The 25,357-nt window shown below is 32.7% G+C and overlaps 1 protein-coding gene across 2 annotated transcripts in view; it reads left to right on the forward strand.

Annotated features, from left to right (window-relative positions):
• LOC140040019 (uncharacterized) overlaps positions 1–25,357 on the forward strand; it is a 33,438-nt gene that overhangs the window by 629 nt on the left and 7,452 nt on the right. The window contains exons 2-5 of one of the 2 annotated variants that reach the window (XR_011842685.1): positions 4,007–4,804; positions 12,144–12,209; positions 21,539–21,763; positions 23,939–24,035. Coding sequence is in view for 1 of the 2 variants with exons in the window: in XM_072085641.1 (XP_071941742.1) it covers positions 4,054–4,804; positions 12,144–12,209; positions 21,539–21,763; positions 23,935–24,035 (1,143 nt within the window). In the remaining variant the exon portion in view is untranslated. Of the gene's footprint in view, positions 1–4,006; positions 4,805–12,143; positions 12,210–21,538; positions 21,764–23,934; positions 24,036–25,357 lie in introns of both variants that reach the window. The other variant, XM_072085641.1, reaches the window with a different exon arrangement.

The following is a 25,357-nucleotide window of genomic DNA, read 5'->3' on the forward strand; positions in this document are numbered from 1 at the left end:
CTGAATGATTTGTGCTATTTAAAATTGTGCAAGGATTTTTAAAGATTTTCTTGTGCAATTTGAAATCATTTATAAAATACCAGGGAAGTCCTGTTTTTGTGTGCCACCACCCTTCCTTAGCCTGGCCCTATCTAGGGTCAAGTTCATGTGCACATCGCTTTGTTAATGTTTGCACATGCACTACAAAAGCACATGCCAGTGGCAAACAAATGTAATGAAAACAAAAAACTTTGGAATTTGTGTGCATTTATGGAAGCTATATGCTTTTTAAGTTATTCGTGGTAGAGTGAATCTGGTATTTTCCCACCCAGCTCAATACAATTATACACTGAGCCTTTGTGATGCACTAATTATACCAATATAAGCACTAATAACGTAAATTGAGATATAATTGTCAGAAGAGGTGATGCACTAAATGCAAAAGCTGCACAAATCTGCAATTTAGAATTTCATATTTAAACCATATGAAATTAAAAGTTGAACGAATAGCTGAGTGAACCAGAGCCATTAATAAAGCACTAAGTAGTATTAAAAGGTTGGACACGATAGATGCATTGCAGCATTATATATCTCCCTGGATTTTGATGAATAAATTGTCTGGTCTCGTAGGAATACATTCAATAACAATCAACTATCTAACCAGACATGACTCTTGTATAACAGCTATTCTGCTATCCAGTATAATCCATTACATGAATTATATTGCAATTGACCGGCTATTGTGCATGTTCAATTTGACTTTCTACATAGCACTTTACATATGATTCTGTCTACCAAGAAGAACTAAGATCTTTTTGCAGATGTATATTTTTTAAGGAAAGGTTTTTATGCGGATCCAAGTGGTTGACATCTGGTGAAAAAATAGAACTGTCAATGTCATTAGGTTATTAAAATTCAAGACTTATTTCACAATTAACAAATCCTACAGTATTTCAAAATCCTGGGCCCACCACTGGTTTTGATGTATTTATATATATTTATTATAAATAATTACTCTAAAGTACTGTAATATTCATTCTGCAAATCACATGCATACTTAAGTTTCTACCATTGTTGAAAAAACGATAAAATGACAGCCATTAAAATTCATGTTTGATTGTTAATACTGTAAAATTTATATTTTTTACGATATTACAATATTTACATATAGTATACAACAGCATATTGTACTTGCTTGCTCCTATTTGAATGTCACTTTTAGTCTATAAAAAATCACTTAGCATTTATTCTAATTAAAATATGCTTTCACTTCTCAATTCCTAATTTATTTTGTGCCACAGATAATACAGTATTTAATAATAAGGAACACGCTGTAATTTGATGAATTTCCTTTTTAAGTATAATTCACAAGTCTTAACCATTCATGCGTGTAATGATTATAAATATTATTCTAACTCACTTAAAAAAAAAAATCTATTAAAACACATTGTACAGTTAATAACAATTTATTGATATTTTACTTACTATACACAAAACATACCTGTATTTTGTTATGAATCATAATTAAACTTTGTACACTCAACATGGATGTATTGTATAGTATCTATGTATATATCCACATACTGTAGTACTGTTGGGTGGTAAAAAAAAAATTCACACAGGTACCCATTTCTTGGGTTGGAGCTGGGAGGTTGAAATTTGTATTGGTGTCCCACCCATCCATCTTTGGAACTATTGCATCCATGCTACATAATGCTACCATAAGGTCAAGTTTAGTACATTTTCATTCTCTAATCACCTATTGATTTTTTAACCCCTGTAGCAAAAACATGATTAAATGTATTGTATTTAAGATAGAACTACTGTACTGTATATGGTCAAAATTCAAAATGTTGTACAGTAGGTTGTTTTATTTTTTAAACATAATTTGATGAGTCCCTGTCCTATTCACATCACTTGGCTGTCGTCTAGTTGTCACTCTAGCTTTTATAATATGTCTATTATAGACAAAGTAATCAACACAGGTCTTTTTCAAATAAGAATTTGTATATTATTTATGTATACAGTAACAATAGAAATTCATAAGATAATGAAGACATTGTTAGTATTCATCAGGGAAATCAAAGACTTGATATTGATGGTGTGTAGTTACAATTTATTTATTGTATTAACTTATGTTACAAGGATTTACCTGTACTTTGGGAATACCCAATTAATTTGCGTTAATAAGGAAGCGTTCTATGAGAAGACCTAAACACGTTGTATTGTTGTTCAATGTCTGGGTCTAGATTTCACCAAAACTGTATTTAAGAATGCCTCGAGGATGCATGTCGTATTGTCTTCAGAAGTGCACAGTAAATCTTCTGTGTCTGCTTTTATAATTTAACTTTTTTTTAGGGTAACATTAATTAACAAATATTATAATTTTTCCAGGGAACAACCAAACTAAATGGTATAGCCAAAAAAACAATACAAAACTACTGTATGTTTCCTATTAAAAGAATACGACCAAACCAAATGGTATAGCCAAAAAAACAATATAAACACTATTGTATGTTTCCTATTAAAAGAATGCAACCAAACCAAATGGTACAGCCAAAAAAACAATACAAACACTATTGTATGTTTCTTAATCCAAATAAATTCAGATTTATCAGACAGTTATATTTTATATCAGTTTTTTATAATGAAAATGTTTCCTGTTTGTCTGTCAATTTAAATGATTATAATTGTGCAATTTTTGTATCTCGTAATTTATCTTTTTTTTTAATCTCTCAAATCAACTTGTTTTTCCTAATACTACTGATATGTAGCAGGTGGCATAATGAAATGTACCGGACAAGTAAACTAACTACTTACTGAAGACTTTAGCGATAAAACGAAATATAGATAAGTACCTGTACGTCCATAAAATGAAATAAGTTGTCTGATTTTAAAAGCCTTGCGCCGTGGGCATGGCACAAGTGGGTCCTTTCTTTATATTTGTTTCACTTGAGTAGACGACATAATTGCAATATAAATATATCAATATCAAGTCAAGTGCAAGAAGCCTAAAAAGGAATGTTTGTTTTATAGACTGTAATTTTCTCATATTTCTACCGTTTACTTAAAATTGGCACATAGTGTATCTTGTGAAGGGTAATGAGACCATTTTAGAACCGGGGCTCTTATTGACAAACCCACCCACTGCCAACTCCTAAAGCCCAATGTCAATGCCGTAATAACACACATAATATATTTGATATGCAACACTTTAGTTTTTCAAGGCATACTGTAGGATCTTGTGAGAGATAATCGTTGACCACTCCCACTCCTCTTCTTCCCTTCTAAGGTTTAGCCCAGGCTTAGGCCCAATGTCAATAAGCTGCAACGCATACGCAATACATTTTATATGCAACACTTTCAAGTGTACTGTACGTATTTAATATGCAGACACCTGGTTAGTATCCTAATGATTATATTAATTAATAGGTGTACAATTGTTACCATTAAAACGGAAAAGAGTATTAAATTCAAATCTTGGCTTCTGGCAAGTGAATTATTTGGTTACCTGTATGAGATAGATTTCTGACATACTCAATTTAAATAAAGATTTATTAAGAATTAATGTATATGATTCAGCCCCAAAGGTACAACATCTAGGTCTATGATACTCAATACTTTGACAGGGTTTAAACAAACAAAATTAGTACTACCGTATGTGGAGTCATTAAATTATTTGTGAATTTTCATGCTAGATTCACATGCCTGTAGATTTATAAAATTTGTGTCAAATTCTGACTGTATATTTATAAACTTGTATTTACAGGAAGTCGTGTAATAGTTCAAAAAGAAATAAATTTATATTGACGGCACTGTTTAGTAGAATGTTTTGTACAGCTTCAGATTTCCCTTCATTGTGTAAGCCAAACAATGGTACAAAAGGCATTTAAAGTCACATGCTCTGATGCTCTGCTTTCGTGTATAAATATTGTTATATTCATGCTGTGAACAGTATTGTACATCTTTGAATTATCTATATTTGTCATTTAAAACAAGTTGTTTGTCTCTTTTTCTATTTCTACAGTATACTGAAGCCATCTGCCGTGCAGGTAACCTTTGACCTTATTCATTATGGGTATTATGTGTTGTTGCTACGTAAAAAAGAATGATGATTATGAGTCGTTGGACCCAAAGTCGGCAGAGTCTCCAGCTGAGCACCACAAGTATGGTACGTTAGAATCCGGTGGGTCGGCCAGACCACCTGAAACCAAACGCTATCAATACCCTAAATCACCACTTAGACAAAAGTTTAGTTCGGATTCAGAACAGAGGTCAGTTAGACATGTCAGAGTTCATGTGTCGTCGTCTGATTCTGATGAAAGTGACGATGATTCACCACCACCAATACGTGCTTATTCAAGTGCCCCAGCAAAAACCGATAAGCAGAAGAATGCGGCACCAATTACCAAAGAACACGCCCCAGTTGTTGCAAGCCCGTCTATCACGATTGAAGGTGAAGAAGAAGGATCCCCGAAGACTGTAGCTAGTGGCTTAGCCAGCATCTTCAAGCCTGAAGATTCAGCAGTGTCGGAAGGAACTAAAACAGCTGAAGGAACTCGTGTAGATGCCGAAGGTGCCTCAGCTGCTGAGTCTACTGATCCTGAAGATTCTACCGGAGGACATTCCAATGTCTCTGGTAACCAGAATGGCAGCCTGGACAGCTTAAATGGCAGTGAGAAGAAGACTAAGAAGTCCAAGTCAATGGTTAGGAAGGTTGGATCGTCAATGAAGCGGGCTAGTAGAAAAGCAAGCAAATCAATGCAGAAAGGAATGGCTAAGATGTTGCACCCTAACAAGAGTAGAGACAGCACTGAAACTGACGGTAAGAATTAAGATACTTAAATCAATACTTAATTAAAGAGGTATTGTCCTTCAAAAACATGAAAAATGAAGATTAATAAAATCAGATTTTAAATAGGCCATTTTGCAGTTTTAATAACAATTTAAGTATTTTTTGCTTTAAATTACATTTTCAGGCAATTATTTTAAATCCAGTTTTTGGTCAAAGTGAATAACTATTAATGTGACATTAAAATGGCATATTAAAACAATTTTTTTTAGTTTAGGGGGACAATATATCTTTACGTCAATTCACCAAAAATCTTCTAGAGTCGACCTGTTTCGTAATTGAGCATTGAGCAGAAAATGTGTTTTGTTAAATAATTATTAAATAATTATGTCACTACTCGCACATGAGCCTGATAGTTAAATCTAAAACAAGAAACACAACGATGAAAAAAGTATCACTTTCTACTGAAATATTGCATTATTTTAAAAAACAGATTGTCTGATCTCTCATAATATTTTAACCATAAATTTATTATTATATTTCATTCCAATTTATATTTTTTATTCAATGCTGAAGTTATTTAGTCCAATACGTGATATTAAAATTCTTTCCGTCTTAGAGGTTGTGTAATAAAAGTTAGCAAAGACAGTAATGCCTAGTAGAGATTAAAAAGCACTTTACCCCGTAATCCTCAAAATGAGGTGTCACGTTTAAATTCTAATTACATCACACACTTAGATCAAATATAAATTTTCGAACTTGAAAACAATATAATATTAATGAGTCTATAAATCTACAATCACAACACAATAAGAAGATTTGACTGACCATGGGTGACTTGACTGACCGTGGGTGACTTGACAGAGGGCCAAGATTTGACTGACCATGGGTGACTTTGACTGACCATGGGTAATTTTCCAATGACTATGGACTGACCAAGATTTGACTGTGGACCTTGTGTGACTTGACTGACCATGGGTAACTTGACTGACCAAGACTTGACTGATTATGTGTGACTTGACTGACCAAGACTTTACTGACCAAGACTTTACTGACCAACAATGAATTCATTTATTCTACAGTATTAATGTGTTATAGTGGCAAGTAACTTTAAATACCTAAATACTGCGTTCAAATCCAACTTTTTTACGAGGCAATGAAGCGTGGGAACTAAACTTCCAGAAATATTTATATAACCTTATAATAAATTTAAACTACAGTATCACTTTCTGTTTAGATTTCAATTTGAAAAATTTGCAATATAATAAGTTTTAACTAACAATATTTAATATATTTAGCAGTTTCTCATCTTTACTCGTCGGGATAGGCTCCATCTTATCAAAGAATCATTGATGACCTCTCTTGGACCTGATTGTGACCTCTGATCAATAAATAACTACATTTCCTGCAACAGAAGTGTCCTACTGTACTTAGCCCAAAATTGCTAAATAAAAGAGAATGTGGTTTATGAGGAGATGCTTTAGAGTAACACATTTTGGGCTTATATTAGTGATATTTATATATTTACAGTGAATAACAATGTGCATTAATACGTATTTAAAGATTTCTGATGATAATGATATTATTACTTAGTTATTCATTCTACAATTATTCAAACACATAATTCACACATATCTGATTGTCTGTCGTTTGACATGGTGACAAACCTCGTTTGACATAACCTCAAAAGACTAGTATAATACTATTACTATACAATAGAGTTATTACTATAATATGTTGATTACACTATTCTTTAATAATAAGCATTAAAAAGCTATTGTTTTTGAGACAATTAGATTTCCACATTTTAAACATTAAAAATGAAAAAAACCATGCAAGATACTAATTAACCATATGGTAAAATACAGTTTAAAGTGTGTATGTGTGTGTGTTTCATTTCACATAATGGTTTATAGGGAGTGGTCATAAACAGATGGTTTAAAAATATAAAAACTGTCATCTCATTAAAAAATATAATAATCTTGGCTTGGCCTGGGAGTGTGCTGTAGTCAAGTACCTTGTGGTAAATTGTATATGATATTATTATTAGGCACTTTTTACAATACTGTATGTGAGTGGTGATTGTGAATAGCAGTTCTTGTTCTGATAAAGTCATCACCCAAAATGCTTTACTGTACATGACATATCCTTTTTTTCATTGATTAATCCTGCCACCAAAATTGTCAACATTTTGTTGTATAATTGGTAAAATGTTCCTAAATACACAGTTGCAAGTAAACAGTGCATGTGTCCGTATGTGTGTTCTTTAAGGGTCTATAGCGGCAAATCATCCGTTTATTTCAAAATAGACTTAAATACAGTATGTTTATAATCAACTGCATTTCTGCAAAATTTAAATGGTTAATTTATTCACATTGTTATTTTTTTACAACAGAAAAAGGACCTAAAACAAAGTATTATCCACAAATTGAAACTGAAATACTTTGAAACAATTTCATTAGGATCCAAATTGATGAATGTTTGCAATGTTTCTACAGATTACTGATTGGATCAGCAGAAAGTAACATTTTACTCTTAAACTAAAACACTGTACTGTATCTTAATGAAACCAATCATAGTTTGGAAGATAAATGAAAAAGAATAATTCATGATTAATTTTAGTACACAGAAGCAGTCTTTTGTTATTAAATTATTTATGACAATGACTGTAGGATAAACTAGATCTTAATTAATTGTACAGAAATTCTGTACATTATTAAATATTAATAGCCATAGAACGTACAGATCACCGTACTTCCAAATGTTTGTGGTCCCAACGCACGTACAATTGGTCGTAGTCCATCGCAGGTCCAAATTGCCGTCCACTACAAGTCCAAATGGTCGGGCTCCACTGCATGTTTAAAGTATTAATTTGACCATTGGGTTACTGTAACTGATTACTAGGGAATTGTTATTAACTCTGTTATTATCATCTACAGTTGAATCTGTGCGGACAACCATTGTAAGCTGATACTCCCCATTAAATGGATACGCATTTAAAAGCCTGTTCACACTTGTCTCCCTATCTACCTACCGTAAAGCAGACACTTTCTCTAGACCTGTCTGTGTTAATAGCGTTTATCATAGATGGTATAGCAACTTTTTTTTGTATCTACTGTACTATAAGCCCCACCTCTTGAGAGCACGGGCTATTGTTAGTTTATCCAGGTAAGCTAGGCACAAATAGACTTATGACATTTTTGTACTCGGTATGATCTTTAAACTGACTTTTTAATCTGTATGATATTATACTCTAGCTATAGTAATATAATAGTTCTATGTCTCATTTATAAAATATGTATTAGATCTAGATTGATTTGAATTTTACGCACATTCAAAAAAAAAAATTTCATAGAAAAATGGGATTGGTAGTTATTCACGTCCTGTTATTTATAATCAACTTGAAGTTTTTATATAATAAATAATTGTAATACACAAAATACAGTAAGCAAGGTCAATTGTATGTATAAAAGGTCAACACTCCTTATTTTCATAAGTGATATAAAGTAAGCATTCAAGTATAGATAATAAATATAATGAATCAGTGAATTCAAACAAGCAAATGAAAATAGACACCTGTAAATAGACACCTGTAAATATCTGTAAACATAACAAGTTCTAGTATTTGTTGTTATGTTTAGAAAAGGATATTTTAAAAGTACTTTCAACTCAAAATAGATCACAATTATTTCTCTCAAACCTCCTCTGACAAAGTAAAATGCACTTGTAAATGCTTATTGATAATTAAATTGTTTAAATACTAACTTTTTGTTTTTATTTTTTATTTAGATTTTCATTTTCATATAAAATTCCCAAGAGTGCTATGAATATGAATCAAGATATTTAATTATTTTTTACAATTATTAAAATAGCATCTATTTCTCTATTCGTTATTTGTGTTATGTGTAAATGATTATTATATAAATTATGGTGGATTAAAATATGACGATTGCAGAAATCAATTTGATTTCAACTCGCATAGATAAATCTGTATTAATTGAACGATAGAATGGATTACAAATGATAGTACTGTAATAATTTAAGTATGCAATTTGGCATGGACTGCTAGTGCCGAGTATATACTTAAGGAAATCTGTCTAAGGGGGATCTGATCTAAAGGCAAGGTTTATAAGAATGTTTTACATAACACATTCACTATTGATAATAATCAAATCTTTAATAATGGAGGCTCAAACAGTATGTGTTCTTTACGAGGTCGTATAGAATTTTAATGCAAAATTAAAGATTATGATAAAAGTAATGATGAACATTAGAATAGAAGAAGCTGGTTAAAGATTTATTTTCCCCAAAAATAATGTTTTCACTTATAATATAAGAAAACAAAGAAATCCAATGTCTGAAAAACAATTTGACTATTTTAAGATTGCCTTTTGCAATTTGATATCTTTTGTTTTTGTTGTTTTATTATCTTAATTATGCCAAGCAAAACAAATTTCCATTTTAAAGTGGACCAATGTCTTGAATCAATCGATGCAATGTTTTTTCAAATTCAATAACTATACTGTATGTGACATTGAAATATTAAAATATATATCTTTAAAGAAGTTACTATGAAATAGCAACAGCTTTTAATACTACTATACAACAAAAAGGTTTGAATAATTTAGGTAGAAATGAGATCATCATCGGTCTAATCAGAACTAAATAATTTCTAGAAACCAAACCTTTATGAGGTTAATTAAAATTAATGTTGAAAGATAGCGTTTTCTGGCAACAAAAAAAAGTTGGTTTGTTCACAACAATATCACTGCTGATGCTCATAAGAACAGCAATCTTCTTCCACGTTACTATTTCCTACCAAATAATAATAATAATAATATAGAAATAATAACATTTATATAATATACCCTTTAAAAAAATGTTATAATGCAAATTTCAACCTTTTACATAGGTTAGGCTTATGACGCCCTAAAGCTCTGTCTACACTATCAAACTTTATGTGACAAAAAATAGTCCATATGGAAATGATGATGTCATATCACTACAATATTTGAGCACATCACCTTTTTTTGTCAAACTAGTTTGATAGTGTAGACAGAGCTTAAGATACAATACGTGTAATGTAGCAATATTAGCAACATTTATATAATTTACTCTTCTAAAAATGTTATAATGCAAATTTCAACCTTCTTATTTTTTGACATAAATTTAGTCTTATGACTTAAGAAGATAATTAAGAGAAAATACGTGCAATATAGCAATAGTATCACTTTCTATATGATTGTATAATTTTATTATACATTTCAAGGATTGTATTTGTTTCAATTTTTTATATTACTATAATAATATGATGAAATATGAGTCTAGTAATAATATTAATCCTTACAGTGGCTAATGAGGCTTTACGTACAAGAGACACATGGCAATTGAAAACTATTCCTTTACATCGTCTTGTTTTGTGTCAAAGTTTGGCGATACAAATATACAATAATGTGGTTTTTTTTTAAGCTTGGGTACAGGCATTAATTTTCATTTCATTGACATTTTTATTCCTAAACAATAAAAAAACCAAATAATATATATAGCAATAAAATAGGAAAATGGAATGGGATACAAAATAAGCACAGTATGCTTTAAATGTGTAACCCTAAACAATTACTGTAAGAATACAGTGTGTATACCACGTATAAACAGTTCTGAAAGGAACTGTTGATTTTGCTTGATGTTTTGATCAATATGCTTCAGGAGTGAGCATACCATATGTGATGTACCACAAACTTTATATCAACATATTTGATTTCGCCATGCAAACCTTCAAACAATATAGAAATCCTGATGAAGAAGTATGAATTTATCTTAAAATTGTCAGGTTAAATACAGAATTTTTGAAAATTTTACCATATCTGGGGACACTTGTACACAAGAATGGGGTTGTACACTAGAATGGGGTTGTACACTACAGTGTGAACTCCCCTACTGGTAAGAAAGCGTTTATTTTCAAGAAAACTGCAACAAAAATGTTCCAAAATTATGACAAATGGGGGAAATAAATTTGTTGCTTAAATCTACTGTACTTTGAAAGAAAGATATTACTTTTTCTGAAATCAACTGTTACAATTATTGCAGTGCAATTATAACATATTAAAGTGCGGCAAGATTTATTTAAATTGCTGTCTGTTCTTGTAAAGTGCAGAGAACTGATCTTGAATGCATCTCAAGTCCATTATGTCAGTCATTAGGTTTGACCTTTGACCCAAAAAAGATTTCAGTTCTTGCATCTTTAAATTGAGTAAAACGTTACTTGTTAATTTTCTTTATAAGATGTGACAATTTTTATTTTAAAGGCAAGTGTAACAAAAATGTCAATGATGAATTTTTTAAACCAAATATAAATAATATGATAAATGATTTATGATGGCTATACAAATGTATTCATACCTTTAAATATGATATAGAAATAAATATTCCAAGTATAAATATAGGGGCAGTCCAATAGTTTTTAGATAGGGTACTAACCTTACCACAACATCAGTACCAAAAGTTCATGAATGTAATTTTACCCACTTTCAAACACTTACTATAGCCAAAACCTTGTATTAAACTTTTCCACCCAGTCAAATTTGAACACAGTAGCCACCCAAGAAATCTCTGAGTACCTTACATCTAATTTAATTGACATGTCGTTCTTAGGTCGTAGGTCGTGTGTGTGTCTTAAAGTGAAAGCTACCTACTGTTTTTTCTCTCCCGCCCCTTCTCTCTGAAGGACACTCAAGACTTGTGGATCCATGTACATTATATAATTAACTCAGTATGATTCATTACTTACTGTATAGGTCTTAATATAATCATTTCATTTCTTTATTTTCACAATACTGGCATTTTAAAACAAAAATTAAGATTCTTTCTTTATTTCCATTTATCATACACAATCATAAACATACATAAATAATCATAGTACAAAGAGAAAAAAAAAAAATGGATTGATTTATTTTTTTAACTGTGTTAAACTAGAAGGCATATTATCATATTATAGTATTATCAATTGTACAGCGCTTTTAAAAGCGCTATATAAATCCAAATTAAATTAAATAAAAAAATATTGTAAGAAATTTAATAAAATCTTTTCTCTATAAGTATAATAAGATCTTTATACTTTCATTACAAGAGTCTAAACATTGGAATTGACATTCATTTTGAATATGTTATTGAGCATTTTAATTACGCAAATGGTAAATTATCAAGTAGTATGTATACATAACTATGATACACAACACAATACTTCTATTTTTAGTATGCAGATTAGATGTGCTGTAGTACACAATCTGTGACTGAAGGATTTTGGCCGCATTATCATCATATTCTGACTTTGTTATTTTATTGTATATTTCTTCCGCTTTTTTATTAATTGCAGACAAAAGCAATGCACAACACAAAGGCCAACAAGACAGTGATGATGATGAAACGGAGTGGAGTCGAGGTAATTAAACAAACCTATTTATGTTTACAGTACGTGACCACGGACATGTGTTCATAAACAAAGTGTTGATTAATACTACTGTATATGTATTGTTTGTAGGTGTTCATCAACACTCAACATTCCTGTCAGGGCTCGCAGAATCCTAAAATATTTGGTTGCCCTTCGGGCAAGTAGGTTTTGGATTTTGGTTGCCCTCATCATTTTTTTACTTGCCCACTATTTTAGCTTAATTTTAACGTTTTATACCGCGACTGCACCGCGAAAAAACGTCGGTAAAAAACGACTATGCTTAATACACTGTGGTGTTTTTTTCGATGGATTTTAAAGTAGTGAAAACAATTTTTCAAATTTTTTCAATTACACAGTGATGTAGGCCGATCTTTTAAGAACATTTTACAGTAATTTATTTTCTCATACGATCCTCCGTACAAGAGTTGCGATTGTTTAATTAACATGGTGTCAGGCCAAAATTAAAAAATATTTTAATAACTAGGCCAAAATTTAAAAATAGCTTGTTTCCGGTTGAGCGCCCGGGTGGAATTTTTTTCAAAAAAAAAAAATTCTACCCGCAAACATTTTTGGGGGAATTTCCCCTATTCATCAGATTGCGTAGTAGTAGTAGTAGGAGAGGACTGTCTACATCTTTTTGTATTTCATTATATATAAATATTACGTGTATTTACGATCCATATAAATAATAATTATTAAGGTACGATGTTTAGCGTTCACAGTTGTTTCGTTTAGTTTCAAACAATGCGATCAAAAAAAGGCATGTGAAGCCAGGCCCAACGGGTAAAGACCCTAATACAACAGCAAGCACTTAGCAGCACTAAGGCGCGGACGGAGAACACAGGTTACAAAAACAATTTGTTTGTAGGCCTTAACTACAACCATGGATTAAAGAATAGAAGGATATGCATCGACGTGAGATCAAGGGTTCCTTGACTCTCGCCGACAGACCGCGGACCGCCCACAATGTTACAGTTTAATTAACCGCATGGTAACAACGAAACGGTCGCGTGCCTAATATATTGTTTACTGCACATGTGCAACGACATTTAACCTTGTTGGCTACTACGCTTCTTTCGCGCGTTCTTTGGTGGCATGATGTTTGTAGATGGTCAACTATTGACTATGTTGGTTTCTGCCGCGATTGATCTACGCTAATGATTTTTTTATGATGATTAAAGTAGCATTTTATGACCTGTAGTAGCCCTACATCTGAGACAATAACTATTAGTTGTCTCATTTGTTGTAAAATTACAAAATCAGCAAGAATGCTAGCCTAGCTAGGCCCAGGCCTTGTACTAACTAGGCTAAACTGGGCTAGTAAACCCTATGATTTGCCGACATTGATACTGCCTAGGTAGGCCTAGGCTAATCTTAAATACTCACCGTTGTCTTACTTCTTGTGTGAATAATAATAATAGGTAGGCCTACTTCGTTTGTTCGTGATCAAGTTTGCCCTGCGTGTACTTTTCAAAACGACCGCTAGGTAACGAATCGCAACTATACATAGCCAGCCAATCCCGGATCAGGGATCGCTGTTTTCATTCAATTAGGCCCGGTGATTGGATGTGATGTGGATGACATAACCACTAGCCAATCACCAGGCACTACAGTTTAAATATAATCACATCGATAATTAAGGAGATTTATGAAGAAACCACTGCTTAGCCATATATTAAAAAACACGATTGTTGTATGTCTGAACACCGGCCACGCTAACAACATACATGGTCAAATGCATAATTTAATATTCTATAGATTAACGCAATTTTTAATGACAGAAGATGGCAGGCAAATAATGATAATTCAAATATAAAAATGGCATATTTTATTAATATTACCAACTACCTAAAATTACCAGTCGTAAGAAAGTGAACTTTTCGTAGTCCGATTGTGATGAAACTAAAACAGAATTATTCAGCAATATATGTTTGTTATCAATTAATCATCGACGCAGACATGTCAATAGAACATTCAGACTGCGCATACGATTTCTACATGGTTACGTTTTGGTCTCAAAAAATGTAACAGTTGATTCGCAGCGTTTTACAGAGGGCCGCGGTTAGAGACACGGAGTTCAATGAACGTGTTTGTTTGATTGGCAGCAGTGCTTTAGTATAGGCAAGCGCGTTGTAAAATCGTTTGATGTCACCGTCGATGCATATCCTTCTATTCTTTAATCCATGCTACAACTATTCATACACAGAGTGTTAACCACGGTAAAAAATCAAGCCAATGACATTATGTTGTAGAATATAAATTATTGTTATTTTCCGAGTTTCGATTTCTGAAGCTTTTTTGTTAGTATAATCCATATTCATAAGAATTCAAAACACGGACGGACGCCGACCCCTCTCTCTCTCTCTGTTTAGCCTTCTGCACGTGTATTGTGGACTATACCATTTCCTTGAGTTCGGTAAAAACGCGTTTGTTAATTTAGTGTACGACGTCGTTAAACAAGATTTTTCGATGATCTGTCGGCTGGATTATTGAGGTGGGTGCGATAAAATATAAATATAATATACTTCCAACGATCTTCGGGTTGAGGTACCGGTTTAACTTTAGTACTAAAAGTTGACACCCCTAATTTTACACGTATAATGGAATGGACTACACCATGCAGGAACGCACATGGTATTTTCATATCAGAGGGTGCGTGTACGTCAAAAGGAATTGTTTTTCCAACGACCGATCCTTCGTACTCACACGTACGACGACGTCGTGTGAAATTTCTTATCAGAGGGTGCGTGTGCGTCAAATGGAATTGTTTTCCCAATGTGTATTGAATCGCGTGTGTTTGTTGATCGGATCGGCGCGGCGGGAGGATAGGCTGGCTAGGACAAGGAGTGCGTGTAATTTTTTTTTCAACGAAGGCGGCTAGCTCGATTATTGAGGCGGGGGTGGTGCGACTTTAATACTTTCAGTGACCTCCGATCGAGGAACGTTTTTAGCTTTATTATTAAAAGTGTACACCCCTGTATTTTAATGTACTATCTATACCATTATTTACCACGCACGGCGGCCGGGACGATATTGTTTTGGTTATATAAATATGTTCGATGTTTTCTCTAAATGCGTTTAGGGAAATCCCCTTGCAACGAAGACAGGCGATAGTTTTGCGTCTCGTCCGATATTCTTGACATTATTTTCTATCTACTTCAGTGGTTTTTATTGTGGTAAAACTCGGGAAGGGCACTCACGGCCAACACAAAAAAAAGGGCAGGCCAGTAGTGGCCGTGGGTGCTATTAATTTTCGAGGGCATTGAGGCCAACTGGGAGGGCACCGACGGCACTGGCCGCGGTAAAATTCGAGGGCTGTGGTGTCCTGAAATCCCTTGAAAACGCTATGTTATTTCTGTTGGTTACGCTTCGTTGCACGGCATTGTTTGTCATCGATCGAAGATGTGTTCCGTTTCGTGAATGAATTCACGTGGGTTTACTTTGGGAGCAAAAACGTTTTGCTTCTATTGTGCAATGAAATTCCGAAATCAAGCTATTTTGCGATATTTAAAATGTAGTGGCCTAGACATGGCACTAATTATCTTACAATTATTTAATAGATATATCTAAAATATTGCCTATAGAAATGTAGGCCTCCTAGGCCTAAAAAGTTTAAACAAAGTACTTATGAAGGTGATGAGCTTGTAACGCGTTGAAATCATAGGGAAGAAAAAAAAAACAAACATCAACTGACGTCCGTCTACGTGACGTGAAACAATACGCATGCGTATAGCAAAAAACCTCACAGCAGCTGCCGTACGTAGTAGGAGCACATGGGTATGGTGTGTGGAGAGTGCGGGCTTGTGGAAGTTTACTTGTTGTTTCAGTAGAAGCTCGCACAGGTTGGATAAAAACAACCATCTGCTCGCACAAGTTGGTGATTGAAAACAACACAAGGGAACTGTGCCGAATTGTGGTGAAAACCACGTGCTCCGCCAAGTTGGAGTTTTTGAAAGTTGAACTCTCGGCGATACCCGAAGAAGTGTATTATTTTCAATGTTGATAATAAAAAATATACTGTAACTATTTAAGTATTCAATGTATTTATTAAATAAATTATTAGGCCTATTAAATTTATATTCTGTAATATTTATTAAAAAAATGGTAGGCCTACTTGCCTGTGTTAAAAACATCGGCCGCCGCCTATTTGGCACAGACAAAAAAAAAAAAAAAATTACGTATCTATTATAATTTAATAATATACTGTATTTTCAATACAACTGTACATTTGAACAATAATTACAGTAATTCAGCAAATTATTTATTACACACAAAATACATAACATGAATGTAATTAAACATAGGCCTAATCTACTATCAGGCTGTAGGCCACATAATTAATACTAAGTAGTAGATTCAGATTTTATTACCACCATAAAATGATGTCGATAATTGAGAAAAACAAAAACATACTAGCCCCTATTTTATTTGGTTTATAGTATAACTAGGGAGTTGTTAATTAGAAACTCCCTGGTATAATAACTTCAAATAAGTTAAAAGCCGAGAGTTCAACGCTTCCTATTTCGCGATCAATGGATGCCGCAAGAGACCGCGTGCTATATGACAGACCTGGAAACTCTATACGCAACGACTTGATACGCCCGACTGCATAGAAACACATGTTTTGGCTCCTGGAGATAACGTTCCATACCACCGAATTCCGATCCATACATTTACTTAACAAACACTACACTGGTCTCGACGTCAAGAGAATTCGTTCGTGCGCGACTATTATTTTCATTGTTACAGTTTTTCACAACCCCTGTAAAACATCGTGGACATTTTCGGTGATTTTAAGAGGTTGCCCGTCGGGACATGACATGTTAAATTTTAGTTGCCCGACGTATTTATTTGGTTGCCGCGGGACGTCGGGCAAGCGATTCTGCGAGCCCTGCCTGTGTATTTATAAACACTACCTGTGTATTACTATCACTTCATTAACACTACTCTGTGTTTAACACTACTATGTGTTTAACACTACTACGTGTTCAACACTACTACGTGTTCAACACTACTATGTGTTCATTAACACTACTATGTGTTCAACACTACTATGTGTTCATTAACACTACTCTGTGTTCAACACTACTATAGTATGTGTTCATTAACACTACACTATGTGAGCATCAACACTACTATGTGATCATCAACACTACTATGTGATCATCAACACTACTATGTGTTCATCAACACTACTATAGTATGTGTTCATTAACACTACTATGTGATCATCAACACTACTATGTGATCATCAACACTACTATGTGTTCATCAACACTACTATGTGTTCATCAACACTACTATGTGTTCATCAACACTACTATGTGTTCATCAACACTACTACGTGTTCATCAACACTACTACGTGTTCATCAACACTACTACGTGTTCATCAACACTACTACGTGTTCATCAACACTACTACGTGTTCATCAACACTACTACGTGTTCATCAACACTACTACGTGTTCATCAACACTACTACGTGTTCATCAACACTACTACGTGTTCATCAACACTACTACGTGTTCATCAACACTACTACGTGTTCATCAACACTACTACGTGTTCATCAACACTACTACGTGTTCATCAACACTACTATGTGTTAGACCAAGATTTATGTGTGTAAATAAAGGAGATTGATTACCAAACATTTTAGTGGACCTGTAGCTTAAACCAATGCCAGGGTCCAGGGTTCAATCCTGACCTAATGCAAGTGTTGTCTCATCATTCGTCATCACTCCCTAAGCCTCAAATGGAACTTGATTTATATGATAAATATAAAATACTTTATCCATCCTGTAATTGGCGAGTTGCTAGCTGTTGGATGCGTATGAAAATATTTAACAATAAGTGAGTTTTCCTTAATAAGCGACGATACATCAATTATTGTTTAAATGTCTCTTATACTACGTTCCTTCCAGTTTAATATTAAATTTTAAAATCTTTAATCTCATGAGTCATAACCTTGTTAAAGGCCTTGTAAAGCCACAGTATTTATACACAAGTAAAACTCATCCACATTGCATAAGGGTTAGTGTACCCTGGGTTTTGATAAGGGACGATGCTAAAGATTGACTGAGTCACAGCGGTCATTGTCCAGTACCATGATTCAATGAATTGACTACAGTAGGATAAAATGAAAAGGAGTTTGTATTGAAATTAGGTCTTCACTTGACCCTTGATTTTTTGTTCCCATTATTATTCACATATTATATAATATTATTCAAGTCATGTTAAATAATATCTAACCACTTAACTCTTGAGCTGTCAATTTTAATTTAATTAAACTGGAGTCTGTAATCTTTGTACTAATGATGCTTATTCTAGTTAATATTTCCCACGAGATGGTATCACTGCTATAACATGCTATGTACTTGTGGACTATATGCAATAAAACAATAAAATTAATTCAATATTGTAATTCATACTTAATAACGATCATGTATTAAATTACAAATTATAATGTTTACAAACTTTACAAGCGCATAAACAAAAAACATGCCATGAAATTAATTAATTTTAAAATAAATTTTAATCCAATAATATTCTCATCATTAGAAATATAAAAAAAAGTATCTAAAATACTACCACAATACAATAGACCAGTCTTCTTAATTGGGCAACCCGGTTTACATGAATAAATAAATATATTTTTTAAAATTAATAATAAATAATATTAATAAATAATAAATGTTAATATAATAACAGTATACTACTGTAGTACTATTTGTAATACATATTTTATTTTTGAAAAAAAACGGAAATGGTTAAGTAGAAATCGAAGGCATTTGACCAACATTTTGATTGAGTATCTTGTGGCCTCTATATGCATCCTAGCGGAACGCTTGTTAATGACGACATAAACACAAAATTTATCTGCACATGTGCAGAATAATTTAAATGTGCTAATTACAGGTTATGCAGCAGGAACGCTATCTGAATCATATGTAAAAAAAAAATCTGCATTATTTAAGCTGATATGTCTCAATTCACTGTGACGATGTATTGATTTCAAGCACGCTAATAATTTAGCCCGTGAACCAACCATTTTGAGCCTGGCTAAGATTCTGAAGCTGCAGGGAAGGAGATGGTAGCGGTTTGATAGCTTCATATTGTAATAGTAGTTAGCAGTCACAATTGGAAACTGTATTTTTGGCGTTTTATGCGTTGGATATGGGAGGATTAATATCAGATCAAACGGATCAGACAGAGATTACAAGTAAATTTAGTTATCTGTATTTTGACAAATTATAATCAATAGTAGGCCTATGCATTCATGGTATTACTTAAAGAGTGTTTGTAATGTTAATATCCCTATGTTTACCAATGATGTATAATATTTGTAAATATCAGTAAACTGAATTACAGTAGTTTAATAAATTGTATTTTGTGTCAGTATACAGCTGTGCCAATATTCATCAACTATTCTTCATATAACCACACATTAAATAATAACATAAATAAATATATCAGGTGGTCTAATGGTAAGATAATAAACAGAATCTCTTTTAAGATGACTTTTTTCTTTTCTCTACCGCTAGTTCGAATATTTTCAAATTTTTATTTTTCAGATTTACTACTAACAATGTAAACATTGAAAGTAGAGATTTGCCCTTTAAAAATGTCATCATTTTTGTGACATTAAGAAAATTGGAAAAATTGTCTTTAAAATTGATATTAACTCATTGTGATTCTACCTGTATTCTTATGTGTTTTTGTGTCAACATCAATGACATGAATGATAAATGACATTAATATTCAATCCTTGTAGATAACATGATCCTATCTTTTATTAATGTGTTAATTATATGTCTATGAATCATGTATTTTCTACTCCCACAACAAAAACTGAAATTACTGCTACAAAATTTTAAATTACATTTGCCATTTTTCCATCATTCTCTAGGGCTTTGATGCTTGCTTTAAAATTGTAACTGTAAATTTTCACATTGTAAAAAGAAATTAATCAAAAACAATTTATGATACATTACATGTTATGACTACATATACATTGCCATGTCATTTTGTTTGGGTATTCTTCTCAGAAACAATTATGTAGTGCTCATTGTCTTTAAAAACTCATTAATTGTCTGACATACAGTGCAATATGAATCAAGCCTTCTCGCTGTGTTGAATAAATTGAAACGAAAATGTCATAAATGTAAATGATTCTCTTCAATCGAAGAACTCTACTTTCTATTGTTAAATTCGGTATTCATAAAGGCATACTCTGATGACGCAGTGAAATTTATTACGATTTCGGTAATAAATGTTTTCAACCTTTAAATCTTGTGCATCACATGGCATGATTATGTAGAGTACAGTCATAGGTAGATCGGGGATGATAACCGGCCTAGCAACACACCTCCTTTCCCACCGCCCCAAAATTTGGAAATGTACAATGCAAAAGATTGGACATTACAGTAGGTTCAGTTCAGCACTTGTTTTTACCGTTTTTAGGCCATGCCCCTCTCTTTTCCTCTTTCCCCTTATTTATAAATCCTATCTCCGCCACTGAATCAGATATTATATATGGATTAAAATATATAAAACTACAGTTGCATATATGTATTATTGACATTGGATGAGCGGGTGGAACTGTTTATGTAGCCATAATATTGGCAAAGGTTCGAGCCTCACTCGCTCCATGGTTCTTATCGGATAAGGACTATAAACTGTAGGTCCAGTGTATACAAAATGCTCATGTGCACTTTAAAGAACATAGTTTCATCTTTGAAGAGGTTACCGCAGTGTACTAGTTCACACAGCCACTACTTGAAAAGTAGGCCTTCTTTTAGTCCTCCTAGTTGATTGTGGAAATTACAATGATGAAGATATAGATTAAAACGGTATCAATGTATTATTGCTTGTGTCCATATGATTATGACATTCAAGATTATGGCCATGCAGGATGAATACAAACATACAGTACATGCTTTAAAGTAATAGCATGTTTCCGTTATTTTATTGGTCAGGCATTCTACTGTAACTAATTATGTTGGTGAGATTATATTGTTTCACATTTATACTTTGAACTTTGTCTTTTCCTTGTTTACAATTTATAATTTATGTATAACAAATATTGATGTATTGTTATTGTAATAACAATGTCTACAGTTAGCTCTCCCAATACCAAACTTTTCTTTAAAGGTTCCAAATTCTTCTTTACCATTAAAAACGCATTTAGAATACCAGACTTTACAGAAAACATATATTGTTGTCCCACAATATAGGCTAGCCCAAAGGTGTATTGGGAGAGTTGACTGTATATAAAGATCATATATTATACTAACATTAACTTCATTTCATGTATAGATGATTCATCACTGGTTACACCTACTAGCCCAATGTCACCTGCCAACTTATTGCCCGAACCACCTAGCCCGAGATCCCCACGGTCCATTTCACCAGCTCATAGCCCAATATCACCCGGTCGTCACAGAACAATGTCATACGGACGCAGAAGTCCTTCATCACCATCTGCGCATCAACCGCTAACGAGAATGAGCTCCGATAAAATGCAGTCAAAATATGCAAGAGGTAGTGTACATTTTATGCCATTCCAATATGTGGTACCACAGTATATGAATGAACCAATCAGCATAACTTCTATGACTAACCTATTTTCAGAGTAAGGCTCTGTCTACACTATCCAACGTTATATCCATATATGGACATGATGATGTCATATCACTACATATTTAAGCATCACATTTTGTTGTCATACAATGTTTGATAGTGTAGACAGAGCTTTAGAAATCACAATGTCGAATGGTAAATACACTTTGGTAGCACATTCTCAATGCTAAGTCATTACTAATCTTTATTCTTTGGTATATCATAAGAAATTACACTTAAATTACTCCTTGTGTTTAAAAAAGCAACATGCCTTACAAGTTTCCTACATGTGTTTTCTTTTAATAAAATCATAAGGTGTAGATGACCTATGTGCAAATGTACACGTTGTCGATTTTCCACTAGATGATTTAGTCAGCTTATACACATGCCCATTCATTCTTCCAAACACCTCTCTACGCATGCATGCAAGCTGACGCTTTCAATTCGCACAAACAAATTTTTCAAGTGGAATATTGTCTTAAGAGCGCCCCCTTAATGCTTGTATTTTAGAATTGCACATCAAGATATAAAGTTTTCTAGTTTGTCCCTATAACATTTTAAGTGATAAATTATGTATTTTGCATTAAAATAACACTTCATATACATTTTAAACATACATAGATGTAACATAATTCTGTGTAATATAAACTGCAATGCAATGTCACTATTTACACTATCATCATCGCTGTCGTTGTTGTCATCATAGTACTATTTTATTAAGTGTTGTCTTTATTTATTTCAAGTTATCCATGTCAAGTCAAAGGGCCCCAGAGGGCCAATAAAACCCCAAAAAACAAAGTTAAAATATAAAGACAATACAAAACCCATAATGGCAACCTAGCAACCACACCTAACTATTCCAGGCACCTCAAAATGTTTCAAATTTGATTCCAGTTTTAAAGCAAAATATTTTATATAACAATGACTTTTTACTGAAAGGAATAAATAAATAAAATATATCAATATACTATAAATCTTCATTAATTCACAACAATTTTCCTGTGATAGATGTCATGGTAAATTAAAAAAACGAAAAGAAAAAAAAATTGAATGACTTCATAAATATTAAATTATAGTTGAATTTTATAAAGCAAATTTGTCTTGCCATTGTTGATATCAAATGTCCTCTCATGGGTTTATTTAAGTCTCATTACAACATCATAACAAATGCAATACATCATATATGTTTATGGAAATTTATTCAAATAATATAATCAGTTTTCAATTTAAACACTCCCTAGTTGTAGATTAAAAATATTAGTATTTTAAATTTAAATTGAAAAAGAAGTTATTTATGGTTATTGTTGCGCATACATAATTTTGAAAACTGGTTACGGCATGTTATGGCATAAAAGGCATTGGTTCAAGACGTGTGCCATGTTACCATAAGATACTTTACTCTCATTTTACCATGTTGCCATAGTATCTAAAGCAAGGTACTTTACTTTCACAATTAAAAAAGAGTAGGGGCCTGGGGCCGGATTTATCAAACTTGCTTAGCAAAAAAATCGTCTTAACTTTGCCCTAAATCCTTGATTTTGCTTAAGTCAGATTTATCAATATATCTAAGCAAAAAAATTTGCTTAATTTTGTCTTAAATCTAAGACGAACAACACCCTGCCTTAAGATGAAAAATTTCTTTCTCTATTTCAAATAATAAAAATATGGAGATAAAATGTTATAGCGCCACCATCGCTAAGAGAAAAAAGCTAATGCGCACACGTAAGCAAGGATTTTTCGTCTTAAGACATAATTTGCTGCCCTCTAGAGTTTAATTTTGTGCATGTGCAAAGTAAAATTTACCTAAAACAATTTTTCTGCTAAGACATTGCTAAGACGGTTTGATAAATAAGATTAAGTTATTTGCTTAAGCACTTCTTAAATATTTCAGCTTAAGCAAAAATATAAGCAAATATTGATAAATGCCAACCCTATACTCTGAGAGACGGTCTTGTACTAAAGAGGTCGTCACCCAGTATTAATGTTTTTAATGATTTTGAATATAAACACAATATTATTTTGTTAATTTCAATGAGTGGAATTACCACTGCAATTTCTAAACACAATTTTTTTGGTGAAATCTTATTTTTTAGAAAGAATGTTGGAGCGAGAGAAACAATGGAGTAAAATAGAAGCTGAGGCAGAAAGTAAAGAAGATGTACAGAAGACAAGTGCTATTGGCCAGGCATTAAATGTAAGTCACCAGATAGATGACTGTTCTTAGCGGAATTTGACAACATAATTTACGTAAAAGGAAATAAAGTATGATTAAGAATATCTCATTTTTCGTTGTTATGCAACCCTCCTAATTATTACTAAAAGTAGCATAACAACGAAACATTCATTTGTACTTACTTTTAATTAAATTTGTTTCTTTTTTTTCTCTTGCTTTTTCAAAACACTCCTCTTGTGTGAGCGCCCTCTATTATCTGGTTTTATTTTATTGTAACTTGTCAATGTTCAGGTGCTCATAAGTGCTAATTCTGTTTAATAATAAAATAGTAAAAAGATAATAGGATTAAATCATGTACTTGTGATGTATGAATAATGTATATCAGGATATAGGATTCAGTAGATTAGCATACTAATGTTAAATTCATTAGATAGATAGTACGCTGTATGTATTAAAGCAACCTGTTAGGCATGAGTTTGCAATCGTTAAATTTTCTTTTTTCTTTTGCCGCCAAAATATTAGTAATCTTCTAATATTATTGATTGATTAAGTGTTGTTTTTACCAAACATGATTTCTTTTCACTTAGTGATGCTGTTTACTAACCCTGTGGGATGTTTTTTAATACTCTTGCATTAAATTTGTTCAAATACCAAGGTTATAACTTTAAAAAACAAGTGGACCCATCACTCAAGTAATTGTATTAACTATCACTGTAGATATTCCATATTTCCATGTGTGGTGTAACACTAACAGGGTATATACATGATAAATAGATGATGATTGATGTTCCAATAAATTATTTTTTTCAAAGACAATATTATTTTTTTTTAAACTTCTTAGGTTCTTACAACACTTATGAATGTATTAAATATTTGACAGATAAAACATCTTGTTTACATAAAATGGACATGTTGAAACATCTGCTCTGCTCATTATACAGAATAATAAATATAATGCAAAAGATATGTCTAGAAGAGAGAGTTCTTAAGACAGTGGAACCGTAGTTAGCCATAACATTGCCAAGTGTTTTGAGGCTCACTCGCTCCATGGTTCTGGTGGTAGAACGAGTCTTCTCGGATAAGGACCAGTGTAGACACTTTTAAAGAACCTAGTACAAGTAAAAAGTCCATTCTGGACCATTCTACCCTTCGTTGTGCCAGCTTGATTGGAGTAGTTGAGCTGTAGCTTAGTGGTTAGCATGCTTGCCTTCCAATTCCAAGGTTCAATCCTGACATAGTGCCAGGGTTGTATCTCACATACCCTAAGCCTCAAATGAGACTTGGCTTATAAGCATGAACAAATTAAAAATAGTTTATCCATCCTTTAATTGGCGAGTTAGTTG

This window comes from Antedon mediterranea, chromosome 2 (assembly GCF_964355755.1).
Source record: "Antedon mediterranea chromosome 2, ecAntMedi1.1, whole genome shotgun sequence".
Taxonomy (NCBI): Eukaryota; Metazoa; Echinodermata; class Crinoidea; order Comatulida; family Antedonidae; genus Antedon; species Antedon mediterranea.